The 26,923-nt window shown below is 35.2% G+C and overlaps 3 protein-coding genes across 8 annotated transcripts; 1 reads left to right on the top strand and 2 right to left on the bottom strand.

Annotated features, from left to right (window-relative positions):
• Positions 1-2,100: 2,100 nt before the first annotated feature.
• On the bottom strand, positions 2,101-3,604 carry LOC105968481 (mitogen-activated protein kinase kinase kinase 18). The gene has a single exon (XM_012993115.2). It carries the CDS (start codon positions 3,547-3,549, stop codon positions 2,101-2,103), a length of 1,449 nt encoding a protein of 482 aa, XP_012848569.2. The 5' UTR covers positions 3,550-3,604.
• Positions 3,605-8,713: 5,109 nt separating this feature from the next.
• LOC105968799 (uncharacterized) lies at positions 8,714-23,631 on the bottom strand. 6 transcript variants are annotated; one of them, XM_012993469.2, is made up of 29 exons: positions 23,200-23,631; positions 22,662-22,886; positions 22,510-22,540; positions 22,238-22,389; positions 21,455-21,614; positions 20,744-20,840; positions 19,890-20,059; positions 19,580-19,746; positions 18,903-19,091; positions 18,713-18,802; positions 18,167-18,247; positions 17,230-17,373; positions 16,920-17,002; positions 16,318-16,459; positions 16,122-16,205; positions 15,705-15,863; positions 15,536-15,623; positions 15,111-15,188; positions 14,854-14,920; positions 14,673-14,772; positions 13,861-13,977; positions 13,658-13,714; positions 13,505-13,571; positions 10,900-11,030; positions 10,716-10,799; positions 10,415-10,594; positions 10,169-10,309; positions 9,841-9,954; positions 8,714-9,357 (listed from the first exon to the last, which is right to left on the bottom strand). In XM_012993469.2, the coding sequence occupies exons 1-29, from the start codon at positions 23,311-23,313 to the stop codon at positions 8,857-8,859; spliced, it is 3,813 nt and encodes a 1,270-aa protein (XP_012848923.2). In that variant the 5' UTR covers positions 23,314-23,631; the 3' UTR covers positions 8,714-8,856. The 6 variants fall into 6 exon arrangements, with proteins under 6 accessions (XP_012848923.2, XP_088668217.1, XP_088668218.1 ...); XM_088812091.1 differs by having other exon boundaries at positions 23,196-23,407; XM_088812092.1 differs by having other exon boundaries at positions 18,713-18,787; positions 23,196-23,407.
• Positions 23,632-23,966: 335 nt separating this feature from the next.
• Positions 23,967-26,724, top strand: LOC105969123 (uncharacterized). The gene is made up of 7 exons (XM_012993862.2): positions 23,967-24,357; positions 24,448-24,514; positions 24,634-24,680; positions 24,997-25,084; positions 25,427-25,560; positions 25,886-25,984; positions 26,407-26,724. The coding sequence occupies exons 1-7, from the start codon at positions 23,968-23,970 to the stop codon at positions 26,479-26,481; spliced, it is 900 nt and encodes a 299-aa protein (XP_012849316.2). The 5' UTR covers position 23,967; the 3' UTR covers positions 26,482-26,724.
• Positions 26,725-26,923: the final 199 nt, after the last annotated feature.

Genomic DNA, 26,923 nt, shown 5'->3' with positions numbered 1-26,923 from the left:
TTTTTTTTTGGTTGTATAAAACGTACATGCTTATAAAATGCAAATAGGCTTAGAGGAGCATATATGGTATAATGGTTGAGATATTTTCTAACAAAAAAGAGAAGATTCATATGTGAGCGCACTAAGACTGGTTGTATGTGAGTCAATCTATGGGATGAAATGAAGTCATTATTGAGTGAGTGGAATTCCCATGTGAAGAAGTGATGCTTTTGTGTGTGCTCCCGCTCCCCAATTAAAGGCAACATAGGGTTTGAATTTTTACTCCGTGGATTTCACCGAGTGTAATTTAACAATACACGTGTATTGTCTAATATCTACTTTACATACATCTACATTTATGTGTGTAATAGTGTGTAAATCTGCGATGTAAAACCACATGGTGAATCTCAATAGGCAGTGAAGAAGAAAAAAAACAGAAAAGAAAAAAACCAAAGAGGCGGAGCTGAAATTCGGGCTCCTCTCCGCTAAAGTTTTTCAAGAAGAGAAGTTAAAACGAATGAGTGAGCATTGACATAGCTACTATACTCTACAGTGTCATCTAAAGTTGCAGGGTACTTTGGTCTGAATCGACCCGAGGATAAGTATTCCTTCTTGTTTTAGCTTTTTTCGGTAAGCACTTTGGCTTTAGGGAAAAAGCTACTCTGTTTAATGCCCAAAGATGAAAGCAAAGGGTATGTCGGTTTTCGGTTATTACTTATTACAGTCTTGTAAATCACAATCTTGTTGGCTAATTTCCACGTTTCGAATGTCAAAACCGGTGGTAATTTTGCTTCACGCCTAGATCACTAAAATCTTGTCAAGCATTTCAGCATAATATGTTTGATAGTGAGGTAAAATTTCAAATTCTTTCATTTGCTGAAATTTACATGTTTCACAAAGTTCATCATGCTCCAATCGACGTGCGATGAACTTCGCCCAAATTGACCGCTTCTACGGTTTCTACGGTTGGGAAACTGGGAATCGGTTGTTCCGTAGGAAGAATATTATTATAATTATAATATTCATAAAAATTTAAAAATAAAAATAAAAAACAAAACGGGTTCGTTTCGTCATAAGTCGCAACATCTCCACCTTACACAACTTCCCTTTTTTTCTTAACCCCCCACATTCAAACACCTACAAAATACAAATGACCTAGTATATCTCTAACTAATAGATTTGAATAGTTCTTGATTCTTGATCCAACTACTAACTAATCCAAGTCTTGTACTAACACCCAAACTTTATTTGAAAATATCAAAGGTGGGCTCGTCTGTGCTGATGACTTAGTTTTTTTTTCAACTTGACTATATAATCAAGTTTTTATTATTGACAAAAAATCATTTTAAAATAAAAGAAGGGTTGACTTAATTCCAAAAGCACAACCATTTTGACACCAACATTTTCTTACCTGCTTCTCGAAGTCTTCCATGTTCACACTGGTTGTCTGAACACAGGCCACGCGTTGGCTATTTTTACCAACTCCATCAACATTTACTTGTTCACATTTCACAAATAGTCAACCCGACCTCGTCTAATCCTTTCAGTTCATTAGCGTAGCCAAGATTTTTTTTATATTTTCATGTAAATAATAGAGATTTGAGAAATGTTAAGGAGGGGCCGTGGCCCCCCGACTCTATGCTGGCTCCATCAACTTCCCTTCACCGTTTATTGTGACCGGATTCTCCATCCAACACCGCTCAAACACTAATAAACCGATTTTCCTTTTTTCTTTTTTTCTTTTGGCAAAACTTAGTAAATGAAAAGAGAATCTTGTGTGTTTATGAATAGCTTGTATGAGATCCAAAGTCCCCAATCCCACATGGCCCAATCATTGTTTAAACTTTCTAGTATTTTCAGATTTTACTACCAATCAAAGCACCTCGAGGATGAGCTATTTTTTATGTCATCACGCATAAAAAAAATAATAATAATAAATAATAATAATCAAATTTATTTGGCATACATCTTTTATCTAGTTTCATTAACTTCGAATCAAGACAAACATATTGCAGCATTTAGTTTCTAAGTTACTTATTAATGGATTGTTGACTGTTACTTTTTTTTTTTTTTGAAACATAGATAAAAATATTTACCCGATCTTCAAAATTAAACAAGCAATCAAGAACAATGCCTGGAAAGAAAATACAGGAGAGAGAGAGAGAGAGAGAGAGAGAGAGAGAGAGAGAGAGAGAGAGAGAGAGAGAGAGAGAGAGAGAGAGAGAGAGAGAGAGAGAGAGAGAGAGAGAGAGAGAGAGAGAGAGAGAGAGAGAGAGAGAGAGAGAATTGAGCTGAATATATCAGAAAAAGATTCATAACCATTTCAGTTGTTGATACAGAATCATCATCTTTCCAACTCTCACAAAGAATAACTTCAAAACTACTAATTAAATCATTAACACTAATTTCATCATTAACATAACTAATTAACAATGAATTTTCGATGGCGATTGAAGTTTGAGTCACCCCTTCTTCATCGACCAAGCTCTCGTTATCTTGGTTCGTCTCTTCAATTTGCTGTTGATCAATCGTCGAACAATATTCTTCGAGTTTATCTCCCCTTACAGTCACCCAATCTCCCTCATCCGTCCACTCGGGGAAATTCAAATTCCAAGAAAATTCATCCCCGATCAAATCCATGATCCGACCCGCCGGAGAATTTTCCGGCGACATTGCAAAATCCGTCGGATTCGGAGAAGGATCGGAAACCTCCATAGCATCCCAAAAGCCTTGATCCATTACACTCGTCGGAGATTTCCTGGCGAACTCTGTGTTCTTCTTCCCCACGGAATCGAAAAAGGGATGCAGTAAGAGCTCAGCTGCAGTCCACCGTTCTCTGGGGTCCCTCATCAAACACCTGGCGACAAAATCCTTGCCGGTGCCGGAAAACCAGTTCGGAACTTCCGGCGTGTCGCCGGAGTAAGCAACTCTGTACAGAGCTGACGCGGGGTCCTTCATCTCCGGCCAGGGGTTAGATCCCGTCGCCATTTCGATGACCGTGCACCCCAAAGCCCATATGTCCGCCGGAAAGCTCTGCTCCTCGCCGCGCGCGACTTCCGGAGCCATGTACGCCGGCGTTCCGGCGAATTTCGTTGCGGAGCCGCCGCCGCACTCCGCCCACTTCGCGCATCCGAAATCGGCGATCTTCAGGCCGCCGTCGGCGGCGATCAGTACGTTCTGCCCCTTGACGTCGCAGTGCGCCATTCCCTTGAGGTGGAGATAATCCAAGCCCAGCAGCATTTGCCGCGCGTAGAACTGAATCGCCTCCTCCTCCAGAGAACCGCCGTGGTTCCTGATCAGATCGGAAAGCGTGCCGCCGGGAACGTACTCCAAGAAAAGATTGTAAACGTGCCCGTCACCTCTCTCGCACGTGACGTCGGAGCCGAAGCACTTGACAACAAAAGGGGAGCAGAGCTGAGAAAGCAAGCACCGCTCGTTCTCCAGCAACGCGGAACAAGAAACATCAGCCGATTTAACAGCAAATAGATCGCCGCCGCCGCCGGCGGTGGTGGCGAGAGACACCGCGGCGGAGGAACCCCGGCCTAATATGGGACCCCTTTTCCACTCCATGGAAGAGAAGAGAGAAAAAGAAAACAAAAAAAGAAATTGTTTGTGTTTGAAGTGTTGGAGCGGTAGAGAGAAGGTTGGAAGTATATTTATATGAGGAAAAATGTAATTACTGTAGATGTGAACAGTTATAACATGGACTATTTATTTATTTCTCTTTTTGGTGGGTGTTTATGCAAGACAGAATCTTCTTTGAGTATTCCTCTCTTCGGTAATATACTTTTCATATATCTAATTATTCATTTATACTTGGGATAAATTACGGTCAACCCCGTTGGATAAATTCAGATTACAAGAAAAACTCCTTATGTTTATATAATTACAGCCATCATCCTTAATTATAAATCTTCTTACACGTTTGCTTCTATAATATTGTTAAATTTAGTAGAATTTTCTAGATTATATGGAATATTCTCCAGTTTGTATCCATTTTACCACATTGAAGCTCTAAATTTTGAAACAATATGATCATAAAATGTGTCTCTTGATTTCTTAATATCATATTATGATGCATCGAAAACTGTATTTTTGCACAAAACGGATATAAACTGGAGAATTTTCCACATAATCTAAAAGATTTCACTAAATTTAACACCATAAAGATGAATGTGTAAGAAAATTCATTGTTGAATGGATGGTTGTAATTATCCAAATAAGAAGATTTTTTTTTTATAATTTGACATTATCTAGGTGGTTGTAATGTGTCCAAAATTAAATGATGTGATTAAAAAGAAAAGAATTAATATTTGAGAGAGTTTTTTTTAGGTAGAATTATTTATTATATATTAAGTGCCGGTTTAGTATTTGAAGGCAAAGACTAATTTGTTTTTCCAACTTTACCCAAAACATTAATGTATTTAATATTTTTTTAATCAAACTTAAGCAATACCTAAAAGGAAACCGACGAATTATAGAATAAGACTACTTTATATCTTTCTTAATCTTAATTTATTTGTTGGAAGTAATTAAGATTAGGAGGTATAGAATACTTGAGCTGGGAGAGGGCCACGTGGCGAGAGGAGAGAGGGCAAAGAGAATCGGCCGACGGTGAGCGGCGCGTTTAGCTTAAGTATGAAAAAGAAGCCGTCCCACATGATGGCACGTGAGCACGTGCCACTGGCCGCCGCTATCATCGCTGCTGCTTCTTCTACTACTACTACTACGCAATCACGAACCGGGCAACCCAAACAAACCGTTTTTTTCTATTTTTTTTTTTATTTTTTATTTTATGGTTTTTTTTAATTAAAAAAAAAAAACAATTGCGGCGGTCTTTAAATATCTCATTTGTTTCGGATTATGCTAGGTACAACTACCAAGGACACTCGACTTTGCAACACGGTTATTAATGAATTTGACAGCAACGAGAAAATGACTTTTTTTTTTTTTTTTTTAATTTAGGTTGCAAATAATAATAATTATTAAAAAAAGGGGGACAAAAAAAATGGGATTTTCACATGATTTGATATTTATTGTGTTGAAATGGTGAGTAGAGCAATGGGACAGAAGAGATTGAGCTGGATGAGGAACAACAAATTAAATTTTTTAATTGTGTATTTATTTCACTGTTTGCCGGCAAAACAATGCTTCTCTATAATTAGCTGGACGATCGAATACCACGAGATATATATATATATATATATATATCACAAATTAAATAAAGTTCTTTGTTTTTTAATAGCACGAGTTAAAAGGTGAATTCAGAGATTGAAAATATATTATGTTTAGTCTCAATATTTTTTTCTAATTATCATGCTCGTATTCATTTTGTATAGTCCTGGTGCTGCTTATTGAAAAATCCGGTTCGAACCCGGACCTGCCTCCCCGCGTGTCAATTCCGGCCTCCCTATTACTCGAACCCGGCCCGACTGAATTCTATAGTACTCAATCGGTTTCATAATAACTGTTTTTTTTTTTTAAATATTTTATTCCACACTATCTCTCACTTTAGATTTTCTAATATTGCATTAATTACTTAATTTTCAGTTTATATCATTATTAACACTTTTAAATGATCTTTTTTTAATTCATTTCTCTGTCTTATTAATTATAAGATAATGTTATTTTAGTCTAAAAACATATATTTTTCATAAAATCAAGACACGTTTAATGAAATCCTTAATCCGTATGCAAAGCTAAAAACGACTATTAAAAGGTAACAAATGGAGTATGAAATTGAAAAATGTTGACAAAAGATAAATAAATTTGAGAAGTAGGGAGTATTAATTACTAATTGGGCAACAAGATAAATAGATATTTAGTTGGACGTTTGAGAAGTAGTCCTAATAAGTAAAAGGAGTCCCTCTGTATTTATTAGGCACTTAATTAAGCTTACCATCCGCAATTAATATAATTAATGATAAAAGTGAAACTTTAAATGAGGTAGGCATCAAAAGGAGTAAATGCAGGATTAAAGTATGTTGTCCGAACAATTAATCAAAGAGTCAATATGATGTGAATGCAGTTACGAGGTGGCACATGGTTCAAACACACCTTCTTGCACTGAGTTTGTGACTCGTTCACTAGCCACGTTATATTTCACATCTTCGTTTTTCATTATTTTTCAAACCAAACTAACCCTCTCATGAAATAGTATTATGTTTAAATGCAATTGACAGGTTGTTAATTAGCCATCAATTTTGTGACTAGCTCTCCTTAGCTACTAGCTAGGGCCTAGGCGTTTATGTACGCTCGTTGAATTTCACTGAATTGTATCGTATTATACACGTGTGTAAATATATTCGCGTAAATTAAAGATTGAAAAACGATAATTGGTGTTGAGGGTATAGGAAATCATAACGGGATTTTCATTTTTATTTTTAACTTTATTCTTAGTCCGATTTTAGTTTCGAAAGTAATTTTATATTTATTTATATGAAATATGTATATGTATAATATTATGGGTGAAAATCATAATAACATTTATGAACAATCCAATAATCCAGATGGAAATTGAGTGGAATGTTTTTTACATGGTACAACTCTTTTTTTCTTATTTTGTTTCCATTGATTTTCGTAACACGGGTGCTAAAATTCAATGCCATAAATATTTTGAAAGAGGAGCCTGGTGAAATTGAGAAGTGATTGAAGAAAGGTCATAAATTGCGGCCAAATAACAAATCACCTTATTTATTGTGAGGGACTAATTCAATAATAAAGATGGTTTTGCACACGTTACATGAAATACATCGGGTGATCCTACACCATTAATCCGCACATAATAATATACACACACACTCATGTGTATGCAAGGGCGGATCCAGAGGGTTTTGGGTGGGGGGCAAAAAAAAGGTTTTGGGGTAAAATGGTATAAAATTTTAACTTTGGAGAGCTAAAGTGTATAAATGAATACATAAATAACCAAAATATTAAAAAAAAAAAAAAAAAAAAAAATTCTGCAGGGGCGGGGCCCCCAACACAAGCCTTGGGTCCGCCCCTGTGTATGTATGTATATTGGTGGATAGTTATTTGTATAGGATTTATTGCGTAAAATCATCGAATAATTTTCACCAAATATAGCATCTCATAGACTTAATAAAACTGTGCGCTGGACCAAAGGTGAAAAAAATATATATAGATATATATCCAAGTGGGGAAGGAACAAATTAAAGAAAGGTAGCAAAGGAGGTTGCAACAACCATTCATAAAGTAAGATTCCTCGGCTAATTTTAAATTTTTTAAAAAAAAAGAAAAAAAAAAAACAAGGCAACCGCCCAACTATTTCGAGCAGGAAAAGGTTGTATAGTGGGCGTTAACAGTTAAATGATGATCCTTGTGCTTAAAGTAATGGTAGGCGGTGATACTCATTACCTTAAAATCCAGGTTTTCTCAATGCATGTGTACCCCTCAAGCAAACCCAAACACAAAATTAAAAATAATATATTAAAAAAATGCATATCTCATACTTACTTAAACTGATATTTTATTCAAAATATTAAGACTAATAAAATAAAATAAACATAGCTGCAAATGTAGGATTCAAGAAACGAAGAAAAAACAAAGTGTGAATTAGCTAGCTCTTTTTGGTATGATGGATTTCCTTTTGTGGAATAATTCCCCAACTTTTCGTTTCTTTCGGTTATTGTATGCAACTGATTTGCACACTTGAAGAAAGGGACAATTTGGTTTTCATAATTCCTTACTTCCAAGTTCAGATTTATATTTCCTCATCACATTCAATTCTTTACCAAATAACTAATTCTTGTCAGGTCATCGTTGTCAGGTCATCGATAGCCTCTCGACCCATCCAAGTAGTTATCTTGCCTTAAGTTTTCTTTTTTAAATATGCAAGTGAAGTAATAAATTTAATTAACTAGTAAATGTAATCATATCAAATTAGTCCCATCCAAGTAGTTATCTTGCCTAAGTTTTCTTTTTTAAATATGCAAGTGAAGTAATAAATTTAATTAACTTGTAAATGTAATCATATCAAATTAGTTCAGATGATAAATTTGATAAATACACAAAGCACAATAAAAAAGATCCACTCAAGAAAAGATTATGGTCGTTATAAATTTTATATCCTGAAGAAAAAAATTATATTTGAGAGGAGAGTGATTGCTCGTTGAATGACTCCAAATCATCTCAGCCATCCAACATGAAGATTTTTTGTTCTTTAACCGAGGGACACTGTAATATGCTTGCATATCGGTCACGGACTTGAACTTCAGATCAAATAAGCTAAGAATACTTCATTATTTAGATTTTTGGGTGATTTACAAATGAACGAGCTACCCCTATTTATACAACTACAGCTCCGCAATGACAACAATAGTGGTCAACTTGATATAATGGCTAGGAGATGTTTTCTAGAACACTCCATGGTTTCCTACGAAATATTAACTTACGAGTCTAGGAAATTTTCTAAAATCCTCAAAAGATCTCTACAAATGACTTGTTTGATGATTAAACTTAGCCCTTGGCTCCATGGAAAAATGGCAAGTGTTAGGTCCAAAATAAGTTGTCCCTAACAGCATTCTCTAGCTCTTCTCCCATCTGATTTGAATCAGATTTTATATGCCTAATGTAATTTACTTAAATAGTTTTTAAAACCCTTTTCACCAAAGAAATGACTAAATAATCAAAAAAAAAAAATTATATGAGGGGATAAGTAATGAAGAATTGAAGACCATAAAAAATTAAAAAATAAACTTGCCTCAACATAATCACATGTATATAGGTTCTAGCTTTGATTTATTGAATAAGTCGTTCATCAAAATTTAAACGTCAATATTATTATAATTCAAACCTCTTGTATATTTTTATGTATGTTGGATCACTAGGTAACCATGCCAAAATCAAAACAAAAAGCTCTTATTTCCCAATATCCCTCATATTACTCTCCGGCGAACTTATTCGATCATCACTGCCATCGCTATTTGCGCGAGCGCTGCCTATAATGGAGCTTATTGCCGCCGCCAGTGCCGCGCTGAAATTAGGGTCTGCGGCAATTGCCGCCGCTGTTGCAGCATTCATAATCTCTTGTGTTTGATGACTCTGAAATGGGGCATGAAACATGGGCTGAGGGGCGGCGGTGGAGGCGGAGGCGGGGTTATTGTTCGTAAGATCCAATGTGATGGTCGGAAATGGCGCGGAGGCAGATATCGTGGCCAAATTCTGTGAATAATAAGGCGGCACATTGATTGAGTTGTGCATTAATAATCCGTCTGCACTGGTCATTGACCCCGACAACAATGTTGTGGCGGCGGCGGCTGTGGTGGACGCCATAGCCATAGCTGCCGGCGGTAGCGGGTGGCTGTGCCGCCCTTCGTATGTGGTTATAAGTACCGACTGGTCTTCCGCACACCTTTGCACCTGTGCACGAACACATGAATCAATTAGTTAAAGGCTCGTTTACTATTAGGTTCTACTGACTAAATAGTAGTGGCTAGTGTAAGCTGTTCGTGTGACAATATTCGTACTTAATAACCAAAAAAATAACAAATTTAATAGAAGATTTAATCTAAGAAATTGAATATCTTACTAACTAAATATTTATTAGTCGGTACGAAATATGAATTAATTCAATCTCATCTCTAATCCAAACTAATTCAATATAGGGAACCGAACATTAATTAACGATGTATCGAAATGATTATGAGGGATTAAATTAGGGTTTGATTGATAACAAAAAAGGTCAAAGAAAAAGTCACACTTGTTTACGAACTGGACAACCGGCGGCCATCGTACACCGGTAATAAGCTCTCGTAATCATTTCGATACATCGTTAATTAATATTCGGTTCCCTATATTAGGGTTTGATTGATAATAAAAAAAAAGTCAAAGAAAAAGTCATACTTGTTTACGAACCGGACAGCCGGCGGCCATCGTACACCGGTAATAAGCTCTAGGGCATGGGTTTCCCTTCGCCATTTTCTGCCCGTATTTTCGCCACTGGCATCCATCCGAAATCTACACGCAAATTTCAAATCAATAAAAAAATAAAATCCTTCCTTTTTTTCTTCTTTACAATTTTTTCTTCTGAATTAGGTAAGAATGCTGATATTGTTGACTGACTGCATTATAACCAAGTCAAGAAATTTAGGGTTTAATTTTCTGCATATCCATTTGCATTTGAGTAATTGGAGCTTATAAAACACACACAATTCATGTTTGAGTACTGTACCATCTGTGCTTCTGATCGGGCCCGAACTGAAACACGGGCTTTTTTCATGACGGCTTCTGCAGCTTTGTGTCGATCAACATCCTTTTCAGGATCAGTTTCGGGCTCTACAATCTTTTCCGGGCTTTCTGCCCCTAGTTTTTTCTGCAAATTGATCACGGGCTTACAAATCAAATCAGAAAAAAAAAAGTGAATAAATTATACATATAAGAAAGTGATCAAATTAAATTTAAAAAAATAAAAATAAACCTTGTGATGATGTTCTGATTTATTTGGAGCTTCATCATTAGGGTTTTGTTTATGATGTAAGAGTGAGATGATATGCATCTTCAAGGAATGATATTTGTCGTTCGCTTGATTTAGGGTTTCTCGTAACCGCTCGTTTTCCGTGTTTACCCGATCAAGCTCCGCCTTCATCAGTAGTACAAACTGCACCCCAATTACCAATACTACTCATTACAAGATCAGTCACCAAAACTGGATATAACATATATTAATCCACAAATTAATTAATATATTTATTTAGAATAAATATATATATTGATCTTACTTCTGAATTTGGAGATCTATTAGTAGTATCCACTGTGGGTTTGTCAATGAGACTTGTGTTGGTTGTCAACAGATTCAAACCAGTCTACATAAACAAAACATACCCGAAAATTAAATAAAAGCACACTAAAAATAGTATAAATTAGAAAATGATGAAGAAAAATATATTAAGTGTATATACATACGTTTATATGTTGTTGATGATTCTCTTGTTCAGTTTCAGCAGCGTCGAACATTTCAACGTTGGAAGTCCCGTCATTCTTATCGGCGAAGAAATCCATTTCGTAGACAACCCTTTTCTCGCCATGATCAAACGCTGCGTTTTCCATAATTATTCCATCAAACCCCATTAATTATATGATCAACATGCACTACACTCAGATCTCACTATAGAAATTAAAAAAATTATAAAAAAAAACCAGTAATTTATGTATTATATATGATCTGGTCTGCCCGGAAAAGAAAGAAAAAAGGAGAAAATAAAATGATCAAAAACACATCAAACGAGTTCTCTAAGAGTGTGTTTTGTGTGTGTGTGTTTGGTCTTCGGAGTCTAATGTGAAAAGGATATGAGAAATGGGAAACGTGTGAAGCATAGGAATAATAATTAAGTAATTAAATAAATAAAATAAGAAAGAAGGTTTGAAGAATATATGTAGTAAAAGGAGTAGTGAGGTAAGATGGTGCGTAGAGTGTACAGGTGGCGTTGCGGTGGGGTGGGAGGAAGTGAGTTTGACTTGTTCTGAATCCGCCAACTGCGATTGGAGCGGCGGTTTTACATGTGAGAAGTTGAAGGAAGAGGAGGCGAAAGAGCGAGTCAACCATTTTTACAAATACTATTAACTTTTTTTTTTTTTTTTTTTTTTTTCTTTTTTATCCCTTTGTCAAAAGTCAAAACTCTAATTAATAATACCCTTCAACATATTCCCTATAATTTTGTGCTTTGAGTACAGGTGTTGAAATTTGAACCGGATTTTCAAATTCCGTCGATTTCGATCCGGAAACTTCTGATTTTGAATAATATTTTTCATTATGAATTTTGTAAGTTCATATATATCTCCGGTGTTTTCGAACTTATTTTGATCATGGAATTGAAATTTTGGAATAAGTGTTAGATTTTGATTTCTGTTTTAATTTTTAATTTTCATTTGGATCCGAAGATTTTTTATTTTGAACAATATTTTTCATCATAGATTGTGAAAATTCATATATATATTTCCAGTATTTTCAAAACTTTTTTTTTACATGGAGTTGAAAATTTGGACCAATAGACTCAGCACTCTTTGAACAAAATTATAGGGAACAATGATTGGTCTAAAATTTGCGAGTCTAGGATTTTGTTACATGATGAATCCAAATTTGCAAGGGCTCCGAGGTTAGCGCCCCCGATAAAAAATTAGAACTTTTTTTTATAAAACCAGAAGATATGAAAATAAATTTTTTTTATGACTTTTTATAAATTAATTTAGATTTTTTTAGAATTAAATAAATATATAGGTATAATATAGTGGATCGTTTTTCAATTATTGTGTACTCGCCCTTGATTCCAAGCCACAATTCATAAGTTTGTCATCCAACTTATTGGATTCATTTATTATTTTCTTTGTTCACTTCAATTAAAAATAATTAATTTTATTTTTTATATAAAAATAAAATGTTAAAAATTACATGAGCAATACAAAGATAATAAATTATACTGCATTAAATGGATTTTTCTTGTTTTAACCTTATTAATGAAGCTCTATTCATTAATTTTCTCTTATAAATCATTAAATAATAAAGGTTGTTTTAGTCATTTTTATATGATTTTTCTAAAATCAAGATATATTTATTTAGTTTCTTAATTCTTGTGAAAAGTGAAAAGTGACAATTATTTAGGAACGGAGGAAGTATATACTATATAATACGAAAAGAAATTAATATTTGAGGAGGGGTACATAGCCACCTTTAGCCCTAGACTGGCTTCCACACCGCTATTAAGAACTTTCAAAAGAACATACTCTCCCATCCCAATATAGTAATCTCAAAATCAAAAGATTAATATATATATATATATATATATATATATATATATATATATATATATATATATATATATATATATATATATATATATATATATATATATTATGCGTTTTAAGTCTTTTCAACTCTATGACGTGATAAACATGAAGTCAACCAATTAATAGGTGGAGACCTTTTCTCATGTGGGGGCCACACTCCGATAGTCTTCAATTGAATAACCCCTTATCATAAGTCTCGGAAAAGTAATCATGGCATGCACATAATTGCATGCATTTTGCACATACACACGCTCTGGCTCACACAATCATATATTAAATAAATATATAAAATTGAATTTCGTAAATAAATGAAATCAAATTTTTATGACAATTAAAAGGTAATTATTACTGGGTGAGGCAAATAAGTCTTGTAGTTGAACAATGGATCAGGTTCTGGAACGAGGACGGAAAAAGTGAAGCCCTGATGTTGACAATGGTAAGGAAATGGAAGAGACCAACATTATTTGTCTTAAAGACTTTCCTCTCAATTTAGAATTAATTATATGAATATATATAGTCCAACCTCGATAAATTGATAACCTCGTTTAATTAAATGAATCATTTTTCAATGCTCAAGTAATTGATTTAATTGATAAAAAATGTTGGTTTTTAGGAAAATAACGCCTCAAAGTTACTTATTCAAATTTTACATTGTTTCAATCTCGTTCTCGATTTATTTATTTTTTCAAATATAAAACCTTCAAAGTAGAATGCAGAAATTTGTCACCTGTACTCAAGCAAGACTTGGCAATTTCCATCAATTTTGAGCATGCTTCTAATGCTTCATCCGACATCTACGAGTGCACAAAGAATTTTCAACAATTAAGAATCACGATTAAATTATAATGCCTCCAGAAAAAAAATATATCCATGTACTTACCACGAAGGAAGAAGCTATACAGTTACTAGCTTCAAGAGCCATCTTCCCACGAACAGCCTGAGAACCACCATTCAAAATTTTGCGATAAATATATCGCCCCAAATGTAATGACTTAAATTCGTATAAACCAGTAATACAGTACAGAGAATTCACAGAACTTATAATAGGAAAAAAAAAAAAAAAAAAACTAAAGACAAGTTTACCACAGATGACTCTTGCATCACAACATTTACAAGGCCCTGAAGAATTACGCCAGACAACGACAGCAGTTCTTGATGATAAGACGGAACATCAAAATATAATTGGTAATTACCAATTACCTGAAAATAATTTAAATATAAAAAAAAAAAAAAAACAGTTATGGTGAGCAAATGAGCAATACAACCAACATGTATTCAAATATGATTGCAGATTGAGCAAGAGATGAGCGAGGCTACACTAGAATGTTCCAAGACAATGTATAGACTAACATCCAAAGTGCAAAGGATATATTTAGTTATTATATAAAAGACGTACACGGTATCATGGATGGAAATTAAACTAGAGTGTTCAGCTATTGAGGAAGTCAGAAGGAGGCAAAATACATGTCTTTCCGTTCTGTAAGAACAAGAAAATGGAGGGAAAGGGAACGAGAGAAGTGAGGCAATCCCTTATTGCACAATATTCAGTCTCTCCTAATCGGATGAGAAACTGACTTTCAAGCACAAGTATCTTCAACATTTCGGTATGGTTTCTTTTTTTACAAGTAAATGGATTGACTTTCCCTTTTCTTCTATTATAAACCAGATAACACGGAGGGTTACCTAACACCCCCCTAGGAAAGGATTGTTACCATTTAATCCATATCCCTTTAGAAGCCTAATGTATCGTAAAGATAGGTTTACGGTTCAGTTCCCTACGGAATTTATTTCCCCATGATCTATTAGTCTATAGAGGTTATTTCTGTGTTCTTTTTTTTTTTTTTTTTTAATCAATGCATGTGTAGTTAAGTCTACTAACAATCTAGCAGAATTACCTGTCCGCTGACAGCATGGTACGGGAGTTGATTCTGAGATAATGCTGCTGACAAGTAAATAACCGAAGATAATACATTGATCTTCATTCTGGGCAATATCCTGCGATATGTATCGAGAACAGATGAACACCAACGAGAGAATGAAAACTAAGTTCAACAAACAAATTGATGGAAGCATCACCATGACTGGGACTCTATGAGAGACAATATATGCTTGGGAATCCTGGTCACTCCTTGTTCAAGGTTACCTTCAGTGAGAAACGATGCAAGGAAAATTAAAGAGGTGAAAATTTCAAAGCTACTTCCAAATCAGTGATTCAAGACAGACCTACATCACTACTGTTACAAACAAGTGTTCGCAGTTGACATGCGAAAGTAAGTAAAAGAAACCTAATTTGCGTGGAGTTTAAAAAATATAACAATGGGTAGAAGTAAGACCTGGAACCATCACCAACATGCAGCATAACTTGCATAATAATGAAACGAGCAAACTGAGATCTTCCATTGACCGAGTGCCTACAGGAAGTACACTGATTCAGCACTTAAATTTTGTATTACACCGGAACTTGAAATAAGATATGTAATAAAGGTGCGGTAGTGCAAATTTTCAGTTACTAAACATGGAAAGGGATAATTAAGGAATTACAGCAAAAAGACTCAGGTCAACTGATTGTATAAGTGACATGCATATTCTGTAATGGGTATTAAGCAACAATTTTCACATTCATGCCATGAAACACCATAAAATTTTCCTATCACCTGAATATCAACTCTTAGAAGTGAAGATCCTTTTTTAGCAAAATTCTGTCAGGAAAAAATTAGTAACTGCTGTATTTTATGGTGAAGGAAGTTATTTATCTAACCGTTGACCGAGTCTACATTTTGCAAACAATTTACTGCTGCATCTATAAGTCCATCTGTGTGAGAAATAAAGCCACCCAGTAGTGTTACCTGATACATAGAAAGATGAAGGGATTGTAGAATATGATGACAATGATATGATAGCAAACTTGACTGAAGAAGAAATTGGACCTCGGCAGTTTCAAGATACAAGTTCAATTGTCTCAAGTTAGTAGGGATAGCCGGTATAGTAACTTCATTGAATGCCAGACACGATTTGATAAAGTTACAACTATTCCCATCTCTCATTGCTCTAACGGCTAAGTTGTTGCTGGAATGAACAAGAATCTCCTGCATTTTAGAAATAATATATATGAGATTTTTTTTTTATATTGTTATGCAAGCGCAGTATAGCAAATTGAAATTATCAACCTGTAAAGAATGTGAGACAAAGTCCACACAAGTAAACAAACTAAAACATGAATGTGAGTTTGTTCAACTAAAACATCAAGATCTTTAATTAATTTCATCTGAATTGATTTGACCAAGTTATTGATGAGAATCGTAATGAGAGTACACAAAAGAGTAACAACAAAAAAGGTACGAGACCTGGAGTTCACTAATGCTAGAAAAAGCTCCACGGCATTGAGCAAGGAATCTTAAATGGCTTTCAAGCTGTGTGCCATGGTCAACCTAATAGTAACAAGCGCAGATCTGTCAGCAACTAATTCGTACTAAAGTCATAGCCATCGTTATTGAGTTACAAATTATTGAGAAAACCTTTTTGCAACTAAAAGTAGGTTACCATATATACAAAGCGGGCTATCACATGAGAAGGGTGTTGATAATCATCTTTTCTCATATTTGAGAAGTCTAAGCCATCATACAAGGCCTGAGCAATTTCAAGTAGAACTTCAATGACAGTTGGATCTCGAATTTGACTGTTCCTGTAAAAGTTATCAATAAACTAAGCTCCCAGTGAACCAAAAAAAAAAAGACTAGAAACTCAGTGATACTTATGTATAATATAATATAAGAAATAATTCAAACAATTTGGAAATGAGTGTTTGTTAGTAAGTCGCACAAATTCACACAGAAATACTGAAGAAAAAATAACCAAAGTGCAAAACAAGATACATTCTTCAGCTAACACTACAACTAAAAACAATTTAAGCATGGAGGCTTAAGTTCGTGCAGTACTGCCCCACATGATCCAGCAGTTCTCTCTTCAGAACTCATTTATGAGTTATATTCACCGCTTTTGTTTTACGGCTTTGGCTCGAAATTTGTTAATAATTTCTAAGAATTAAAGCATGCAAATGTGCCTAACCAATGCTTGTACGTGTCAACGACAGAAAACTAAATTGCACTCATCTTGATCAAATAAATACGAAGGAGACATGGTACCTTGCTGCCATACTGAGAATCTGTGTACTGATAACGTTTCTTGAGCTCCCGCGCATCATATCCAAGATGTCAACAAAATGGTTCTATAAAAACATAAAATTTTAATGCAAGTCAGTAAAATAGATCATAAGAATCTTATGCCACAAGACCATAATGTAGTGTAGTCATGAGATACAGAGTTTCTGATTCAATTTAAAAATAAATGGGGAGCTGGAACAGAAATGTCATCAACAACAAACGCAGCCATTATTTCACAGAAGAAAATCCTACACTGTACAAAAATTAAATTTAAACTAGGTCAGAAGCATACCAGTGCTAATATGTGTTCTATGTTGGCAAAATGAGCAACAATTTTCGAAAAAATTGACTGCAGGATCACCAATTCATTTTCACCAATCTTCTCGTCCCGTACACGTTCAAATATTCCATCCAGTATAACATTTAGGTAAGTACCCTGAAAATGGATCGGAGTGAGGGAGTTGTCTCCTCTAAGTCATCCAGCAATATAAAGATTCAAAAAAGAATCATCCTCGGGAATGGGAGCAAACGCATTCAAATCATATGGAATTTGAAATTCCCAAGTTGAAAAATCAAAATCAAAATAGAAGTGAAGTTATTTCAAACAGATATGCGAAGAACTACTAGAGATCAATCTTTAAAAAGTTTGCAATTTCTGGGGCTTTTCTAAAACCTATAAGAACGAGTCACCTTCACAGCCAGAATGGATCATGCAATCAGCTCATTTTATCTAGTCTTAACGGCCAATGGAAAACATTATCAGATAGCCCTTCAAATCAAAAGGGAAGAATTCATTTCCATCTATTTCGCTTTATCATCATTCAGCAAAGTGACATTTTTTTAGATATTATTCGATGACTTTATTGACATTACGGACTGCACCAGAGAATTGTTAGGGAAAGAAATGGCAGTCTTTTTTTGACAACTATGTCAAGAGATCATAAATTGCATATTCAAGTAGCAAATTCGTGCATATACTTCTGAAGATCTTAGGCCAGTACCAAAAACATCTTCAGCCTTCATTTACCCTCATAGAACTGGCAAAACCAAATCAATTGCCAAGAATAAAATACCCACACCCCAAATCCTAACTTTCTCTCGGCAACCGTGTCAGGAAATAATTTAAAATCAACACAATAATTTAATTGAAAAACAATAATGAATATATAAGAATATTGATCAGATAAACAGTAAGGAATAGATATTTTATTAATAAAGCTTGAAATTACCAAGTGAGACTCCAGGATAATATCCAAATATGCATCTGCAACCATCAAGTATGCATCAAGGTTGTCATAACAAGAGAGAACCTGAAATGGTAGATGCAATTAAATCATCAATAATGGAAACCTGATAATAGAAAAGTTGAACAGTTTTAACTCACGAGTTGGAAAATAATACCTGTAAATATTAGACAAATGAAAAATAGAAAAGACAAGCATCACATACAAAAGACATATAAATAGAACTTGAGGATTTTTTTCTGTCCCTTCTTTTCTAGAGTTAAGGTGCATGAAGGATTAGGATTCAAATGAAGTTATATATCATATGAATATCAGGAGGCTCAGGGCGCAATTTCTAACGTTACATAAAACAGTCATCCAATTAAAAAAAGGCAACAGAAGAACAAAAATGGGAGCATATCGAAAGATCTAATCTTGAACAAAAAATAGGGAAAACAGAAACCAGGAAGTCCCAAAAAATGCAATATGTCATCATGCAAAGTTAGCCAAAGCATTCTAAATAATACCATTCTACAAAGAATAATATAATACCTGAAAAATTTTATCCACTACCAAAAGGACCTTGCTCACTTCAGGTACCCTTTCACATAGCCTATGTCCAAGCAACTTGAAATTCAAAGACTGCATGCAAAATGTTAATATACCAGATAATAACTTCCAGAAGTGCATATGAAATACCACAAACACAAGATATTATTTTATGAAATGTTGAGACATGTACCTGAAGGAAAGAGCTATCTTTAGCACACTCGACCAGATGTAGTATTTCCAGTGCGTTGCAACAAATGAATCCAATTGGAAGTTCTTTCAGTACATAATGAAGGATAATCGAGACGCACGAGCAATTTTCGGACAAGATTGATGGGTTAATCCCCATGCCAAGTGCCAAAAGCATATCATTAATTTCCATCTGCCATAAAATATTCACGATCAATCATTCAAAATATTAGAGAAAGATAAACATTTTCAGAACGAAATCACATTTAATTAACTATTCTAAGATAAACTAAAACTAAAGGCATATTGCTTTAAAGAAACCCATTCCTACAGGCCTCAGTTACAAAATAGATAGTGTTTAACAGGTACATTGAAAGATGAAGGATGGTTTTAACTAAAGATAAACACCCAACATCATCGTGAAAGCAAGAAGAACAGCATGACACAGAAGGGGAGAACTAGACTTTAAAGAGGCATGCATTCTGGTGTACCTATAATGAGCAAACACACAAACATAACCTTCTATCTTACGCAGCCCGTCCCATTAAAATTATGGTGTGCCTAAAATCTGTAACAGAGACAAGGGTTTTAAGGGAAATACGAATCCAGTGACACCATATACATCCAACCATATCAGTAGACCAGCAAAGTAGCAGAATATGAACATCAATCCGGCCTAACCTGTCTTAGATCCTTGAATAAGCATCTCATGATATATTCGATAGTGGGTTCAATCAGGGTAAGAAGTACTTCACTGGTTCCAGAAAGGTCCCTATCCACGGCCTCTCTCGCTGGTGTGAGGCGCAACAACAGCAGTTTTATATCATTCATGCAAGTGATCAGAAAACCTGTCACGAGATGCAGTTTCAGTTGCTAATGAGATACATGAAATTTTAAACAAAATAAATGGAAAGTGAATATAAAGAAGAAATCTACAGAGAACACATAGAGGCGCCCATTTTACGCATGCATAAAGACAAAAAATTAGCACCTGTTTCATGTTCTGGCAACCTTTGAGCACATTGAACCAAGTACAGGCGGCAATATGCCGATGCTAGTGGATCAGCAATGCCCCTCGTCATCATAACCAAACGTTGAAGCACATCTTCATGATGATTGTCAAGGAACCGCCAGCAAGGCAATATTGCAAGCTCCAAATAGCTGCAGAACAATAATTAGAAAATAATTATCAGGCCTGGGAAAAATTAAGAACATAAAGGTCATACAAATAATGAAGATAAAAGATTAGGCACTGAAACTTTCAATACTGGTCAAACAAAGCTTTAACATTTGTCATCTCTACAACCCTGGAAGAGTTTAAAAAGGCCAGGAGAAAAGTATTTTAAAATAGCACATTTTGTAATTTCCTTCACAATTGAATTGAGACAACTGCTCCAATTCCTTGTGCGAGTGCTTGACATCCAATGATCAATACAACTTTGGAAGCAACAGCGACCAGAAAATTGTTGAAAATTCTACCAATAATGAACAAAATGACAAACCTTAATTCAAATATTAAATTGAATACATCAACTCAAATCTAGAATGACAAGGAAATGTTCAATACAAAGCCAATGCAGAATGCTACTCTAGTTTGTTATCCAATTAGTATACAGGTTATATAACTGATTCACCAAAAAAATAAATCTCTCATTGCCTGCATATTTAGAAATTTCCTTTTTTTAATTCTACAACTTCATGCTGTATGGATGTTCACTGACATTTATTTCACACACAACAGTTAATAGGGATACTTATCATAGAACTCACAGAAAGGAAGCAGCAGATAGATCTTAAAGATGTTGTTAATGCATACAGAAATAACGAGAGAACTAGGGGCTTCACATGCGAGGGAGTAGCTCACGAACAGAGCCAATTTTGCTGAACCAGTTATTGCAGGTTTCTTTGGCATCAAAGCATATATCACTCTCTTTGAAGTTATCTGCATACAACGAGAAGGCATGTATGGATTTTCAGCTTACAAATTTCGGGCTGTCTGAGTTACAAATGGTATCTGGAAAAGGGGGCCATATATTTCAAATTTTGACTATATTTCTTGTTAGATCCAATTAATCCACACCACAGTGATCTGCAGTCTTTTACTGGATAAAATGTCCATCTCACTTATATATAAAACATCATGTTACCTCTCACCAGATATTTAACAACCATGACATTACTCCACAACCCAACCCCCCTTTCGAGAAAAGAATGCAAAAGGTTGACCTCTTATGTGTTCAGCTACAGAAGATTCTGTAACTTAAGCACTCATACAGCAATTTAAAATGATGTCATAGAAATGAAAAAAAAACAATTAACAGACGCTCGTCAATCAAATTGAAACAGTGGTCTTCTTTTTTCCATTAAAAAGGTGATTGCCTTCTTGTGTACAGGGACATCTAAAACCATTATGTCATAGTTTAGCTGTGTGTGCTTTGACTTAGTGAGTATGAGCGCAGCATAGAGTGATCTTCGGAAGAGAAATTATGGAGATTAAAGAAAGTCAACGTCATAATACCAAAAACAAATAAGAAGTTAAATAGCCTCGTGACAAACCGGGTAAAGAGCATATATATTCCCCTTCTTCAGTGAACTCGGCTTTTTGCTTGATGCGGTTCCACACCAGATCACCAAGCAAGTCCATTATATCAGTGGCTAGAATAAAAAGGGTTGGATAAAATTGGATTACAGATGTTTCTGTTAGAAGCCTTGCAACCTGCAAATACATTGTTTCAAAAGAATGTAGTTAACGGATAAAAGGAAAAATAAGAACTTCACATAACCCCCTGCCTTCTTCCTGGTCATTTATTATGACACTGTTACTGATCATTATTCCTCCAAGGAGGGTTGAGATCATCTGTAAAACTCCCCTACCCACTACCTGATTTTAACTGTTCAAGAGGCTACTGTTTTCACCAACTTGGTTCAAATTGGATACTTTAGAAACTAAAATCAAACAAATAGGAAAAAATGGAAAAAATCCTTCTAGTCCATTATAAATATACATTAATAGTGATAGACATGCATGCACACATATAGAAGTATGCGTAATAGAAACATGGATAGATAAGATATTTTACATAAGTGGTTCGATTCGCCAAATATAACAAGACAAGTCAACCAAGGTTACTTAAGAGTTTAGGGATTTAGAGAACAGATCTTAACTGTTGATCTTATCGTAAAATTTGATGTCAGCCATATAAATGGCAGACAAAGTGGCTACACAAAAACAATGTTTCTTTTTGAGACTGAAAGACCCTTGTATCAAATATTCGCAGCAATATATGTTGTAATGCTAGATTTAAGGGAAAAAACTATAATACCCTAGCATTAATTCACCTTGATTGACAACCTTAAAGATGTTACACGGTCATCTGCAGACCACGACCGATTGATTTCATCTTTGAGTTCTTGCAACTTTGAGAGACACTCCTGCTGGCTGATAACCTTCACGTCTTCTTCTTCAAATATTTTCTGATCATCCAATTCCCCTGAATGAAAATCTCATAATGATTCCTCAATTGCTGTCAATCTCTTAACAATTAAATGCACGCAACAATCAAAAGGAAAGAGAAAAAAATTAAAAACTAAGATGGCAAAATATAGTAGACCTTTGGTACCCTTCACAAGCAAATTCGACCCCTGTTGCGAGCAACATTAAGAAACTCGTTAATATCAGTCACTCCATCCAAAACACAAATGGTACTTAGTTTCTGTAGAATAAAATTGAATAATATAAGAATGTGTGAATATAGGTACCTACCATGGATACAGAACTTGATTTAGAAACAGGAAAACGTTGCATCAAAATTTTCTTAAAAGGAGTCCATTCCTTCCTTGCTCTGAGTTGAGCCGAGCTGTCACGGGGCACTGTCGGCTCATAATTAATATATTCGTGCTGAATATCATCGGCCGATATTTCAGTTGTCCCATCCGTTGCCCTGAGTGGATCGGAGAAATCCTCTTTTCTACAGTTCGATTCATCCGCCTTCAATCCAGTGCCATTAAACTCATCACCATATAGAATTGGAAAAAAAAAATGAACGAACTAAGGCTAAATATACAAATCAGTAGGAAGTCAAAAAGCATTATGTAAACAATGAATTCGATAGAATCAACAGCACCACAGGCAATAATATGCGGCATTTACTTATTTTCTTAGTGATTCTACTCTACAATCGCAAGTTCTGCCTTGATGAACTCATATTTTCTTAATCTCTAACGGAATCCAAAAGTAGTGATGGCGATCTCTTTGTAGAAAATCATAATGAATATTGGTAAATTTTTTTACGCGTACCTACCTGGAGAGGTGAGGGAGAAGGGGAGGAAAGAGGGTGATTGTCGGCGTGTGTTCGCCGGAGCAAGTGTGCCTGCTCTTCGGCTCTGTAATCTCGCCGTCTGAATTCAAGCCCCATCACTCGAGTAGTCGAGTTAGATCACCGTTCGAGAAACTAAACCCTGTAGTTTAACCTTTGACTCACGAGCCCTCTAGTTTTAATATAATCACTTAACTTCCTTATAGTTTGAACTTTCTGCACATAACCCCTTATATTTTTACTATAAGTGTATAACCCCTTACATTTTATTTGATAAATAATCATGTTCGACCATGATTTTTTTTAAATAAAAGGAATTATGTGCTTATATTAAAATATATGAAAATCGTGTGATGTATTAAAAATAGGAGAAGATCATGTGCACAAATTTTAAACCATAGAGAATAAATGTTATCTACCTTATTATAAAAATAACTTTGAGTAGATATAAAATGACTGCCTAAGTTTTGAAATTGCAGTGCTTTCTTGCACCCCTATTTAGTAATTTGATAATTGTGGAAGATGGATGTGTTAGCGAAAGTCGGTCGATTCAACTAAGAGGGGTTGGCTTTTTTTTAGTTTACAGACCATGATACATTGGTGTCAAGGTCAAAAGTCAGAAAACTAACGATGAGGACAATAATGGAACAATTTTAAAAATAAAAGGGGTAAATTGATATAATTGAAAGTAAAAGGTGTAAAATAATCCCGATCGAGAATACAAGGTGGAAAGTGGAATTTGCCGAAGAAATTATGCCGGTTAACGTTGATGTCAAAACTCATCTATCTAGTAAGCTGATACAGAGGTTGAAACTGATTTTCGGCCTCCTATTTTCTGGGGTTTGTATTTTTCCATACATATATAAACATTGTGGAAAAAGAGTTTTAAAAAATTATAAAAAAAAAAAATCCCGATCTACAATGGCAGCTCCGGCAGTGGAAGGCGCAACTGTGACGGCGCTACGAGCGGTGCTGCACCGCGTCAGGCTCGCGGCAGAGAGGTCCGGCCGCCGCGCCGATGATGTAAGGGTGGTGGCCGTGGGCAAGACCAAGCCAGCCTCCCTCATCGACCAACTCTACGACGCCGGGCACCGTCGTTTTGGCGAAAACTACGTCCAGGAAATTATTGAAAAAGCTCCTCAGGTTCGTAATCTTCTCTGACATTTCAATCGGAATTGAGCGGATTTTTGGATTATTTTGCTGATTTTTTTGGTGCGTGTTTTGGGTTTGCAGCTGCCTGAGGATATTCAGTGGCATTTCATCGGGCATTTGCAGAGCAATAAAGTGAAAGCGCTACTGAGTATGTACACAGCATTGATTCAGTGATTACTGTACTGCATTTTTCAATTCAATTATACAATTATACTAAGTGTGTAAAATCAATTCAATGATTTAATTATTTGTCTCGATTATGCACAGCTGCTGTTCCAAATCTAACCATGGTCGAGGGTGTTGATAATGAGAAGGTAAAACCGCTTAATTATGTGCTTTCTTTATAGTTCAAACATGGAAAAAAGCTTTTCAGTCTGAATAAAAGCTGTTCTGGTTTTTTATTTTTTTTAATACAGTACTTGATTATACTTTACTGTACGATATGATTCCGTACCATCGTTTACTGGCTTGGTGAATTTTGCCTTTGATCTTGCTTTGCATTAGATATTTTTCTTTTTGTTGTTGTTCTCCAATAGACATTTGATGATTATTCAATTTACTTTTGCTGTAAGTTTGACACAACTCCAAGATTAAACCAGTCACAGTGTTGCGGTGTTTTCCGATGCACAGGTCGCCAATAATCTTGATCGTGTAGTTTCGAATATTGGAAGGCAGCCTTTGAAGGTTTTGGTTCAAGTGAACACCAGCGGTGAAGTATGTGAGTAATGAATCATGTCGGATTTCAATTGCAATATTCCGTGGATAAGATTAGTTCGACCTTGAAGAAATATTATACAATTTTGACTTGTCCATGCTATTAAAGTCAGAATGGCAGATTGATCACATCATATTGCTTGCAAAAAATTCCTGATTGGCTTTAAAAGACTGAAACTTCCATTCTTTTGCTTGAACATGATTCTGGATATACACATTAATGTCGAACAATTTGAGGATGCTACTTCTAATTAACTTGCGAAATTTTAGGATTCTGTTTAAAGCATTTTTTTTATGAACCAAATCTTTGCATGGCACTGATTATCATGCATAATGGATTATACAGCGAAATCTGGTGTGGATCCATCAGAATGTTTAGATCTTGTGAAGCATGTCAAGCGAGGCTGCCCGAACCTCGAGTTTTCTGGATTAATGACAATAGGGATGCCGGATTACACATCAACCCCTGAGAACTTTAAGGTGATATTCATATTCCTCGTTGATTTTTTGCTCTCTGAGAACATACATATTCTTCTTTGTCAATGAGTTACTGTTTTCTTCCTAAATTAGATCTTAGCTCCCACACCCTTTTTGTTTTCTCTGGAATAAATAGACGATTTATTTGTAATTGTGACAGTTGCCTAAACGGTACTGATGTCTTGAGCTTTTTGACTCAATTGCTATGTGATAGACCATTGCGTTGAAGGTGTTATAATTAGCGAGTGTCTGATAATTCTGTCACTATTACACTCTGTTTATTCGTTATTCAGAATACTGATGGATAAATTTCGTTGCAATGCCATAGACTTTATATAACTGTAGAGCTGAGGTATGCAAGGCACTAGGATTGATAGAGTCTCAGTGTGAGCTGTCAATGGGCATGTCCGGTGACTTCGAGAAAGCGGTAAGCCTTTGATTCAACTTATGTTAATTTACTTTACTCTTTCACTTTTAACAAGTTTAATTGATGTTATAATTAGAATCAAAGGTTCACGTCTTCCTTGATTTCTCACAAGCAGATATTGTTTATAAATGTAGTATACATTTTTTGTTTGTGTCGTACACTATATGTGAAAAATGACCGAACTATGTGCAATTTGCATCTCAACTGGTATTATTCCATAACTCATATACAAAAACTGAGACGAGCTTTAACAGTTTCGTCATCTTTGCTTGGCGAGAGTGATGAATGTAATGCTACTTGAGATCAGACGCAATTCCAGGGCTATCTTTTTTTTTTTTTTTTGTCAATAAATAATTTCGGAGAGAGAAATCGGGGTGGATTATTGACATGGCAACTTTTTTACTGTTGTTTGGTGCCTGCAGATTGAAATGGGCAGTACTAGTGTGAGAATTGGATCAACCATTTTCGGACCAAGGGACTATTCAAAGAAGAAATGAGTTTATTATATGTTTGCACTGTATTAATATTCATTGGCTGGGATCCTACATTCCTACTATTGTATTATGGTGTAGCAAAACGGGTCAAAAAGAAAACCGGTTTGCGCTTTGTATATGCACGAGTATACTATAATGACGAATGTTTTGTAAATCAAATACCATGATAACTAAACGGTTTTGTGAGGATTTTGCGTATTTTGAGCAGTAGAGTACATAATAGCTCATTTATCGAGCTCGAACAAATAGTATTACTGGGTGAGAGGAGAGTTTGAATATCGTTATTAAGTCATACTGACTAAATAGGAGGACTAGCAACATGGTTGATTTGTAATTTTCGAACTAATTTAGAGCCGCAATAAAAATTGAAGCCCCTATTTGAATACTACTACTATTCATAAAATTAGTAGCGCCCATCTCTCGAGTTTTATAGCCATATTGACTA

This window comes from Erythranthe guttata, chromosome 13, assembly GCF_056151865.1.
Source record: "Erythranthe guttata isolate IM_541 chromosome 13, IM_541, whole genome shotgun sequence".
Taxonomy (NCBI): Eukaryota; Viridiplantae; Streptophyta; class Magnoliopsida; order Lamiales; family Phrymaceae; genus Erythranthe; species Erythranthe guttata.
Note: the sequence above shows the minus strand (reverse complement) of the source record. Positions and strands in the feature narration are given on the sequence as shown.

Bases quoted from the DNA above. Each gene is read 5' to 3' on its own strand.
- LOC105968481 (XM_012993115.2), bottom strand. From the start codon at position 3,549: ATGGAGTGGAAAAGGGGTCCCATATTAGGCCGGGGTTCCTCCGCCGCG.
- LOC105969123 (XM_012993862.2), top strand. From the start codon at position 23,968: ATGCCGGTTAACGTTGATGTCAAAACTCATCTATCTAGTAAGCTGATA. The intron at 25,085-25,426 runs GTGAGTAATGAA...TGGATTATACAG, and splicing joins GAACACCAGCGGTGAAGTAT to CGAAATCTGGTGTGGATCCA. The intron at 25,561-25,885 runs GTGATATTCATA...GCAATGCCATAG, and splicing joins CAACCCCTGAGAACTTTAAG to ACTTTATATAACTGTAGAGC.
- LOC105968799 (XM_012993468.2), bottom strand. From the start codon at position 23,313: ATGGGGCTTGAATTCAGACGGCGAGATTACAGAGCCGAAGAGCAGGCA. The intron at 19,747-19,889 runs GTGCTAATTTTT...ATCTCGTGACAG, and splicing joins GTTGCCAGAACATGAAACAG to GTTTTCTGATCACTTGCATG. The intron at 13,978-14,672 runs GTAATTCTGCTA...AATTATTTTCAG, and splicing joins ACCATGCTGTCAGCGGACAG to GTAATTGGTAATTACCAATT.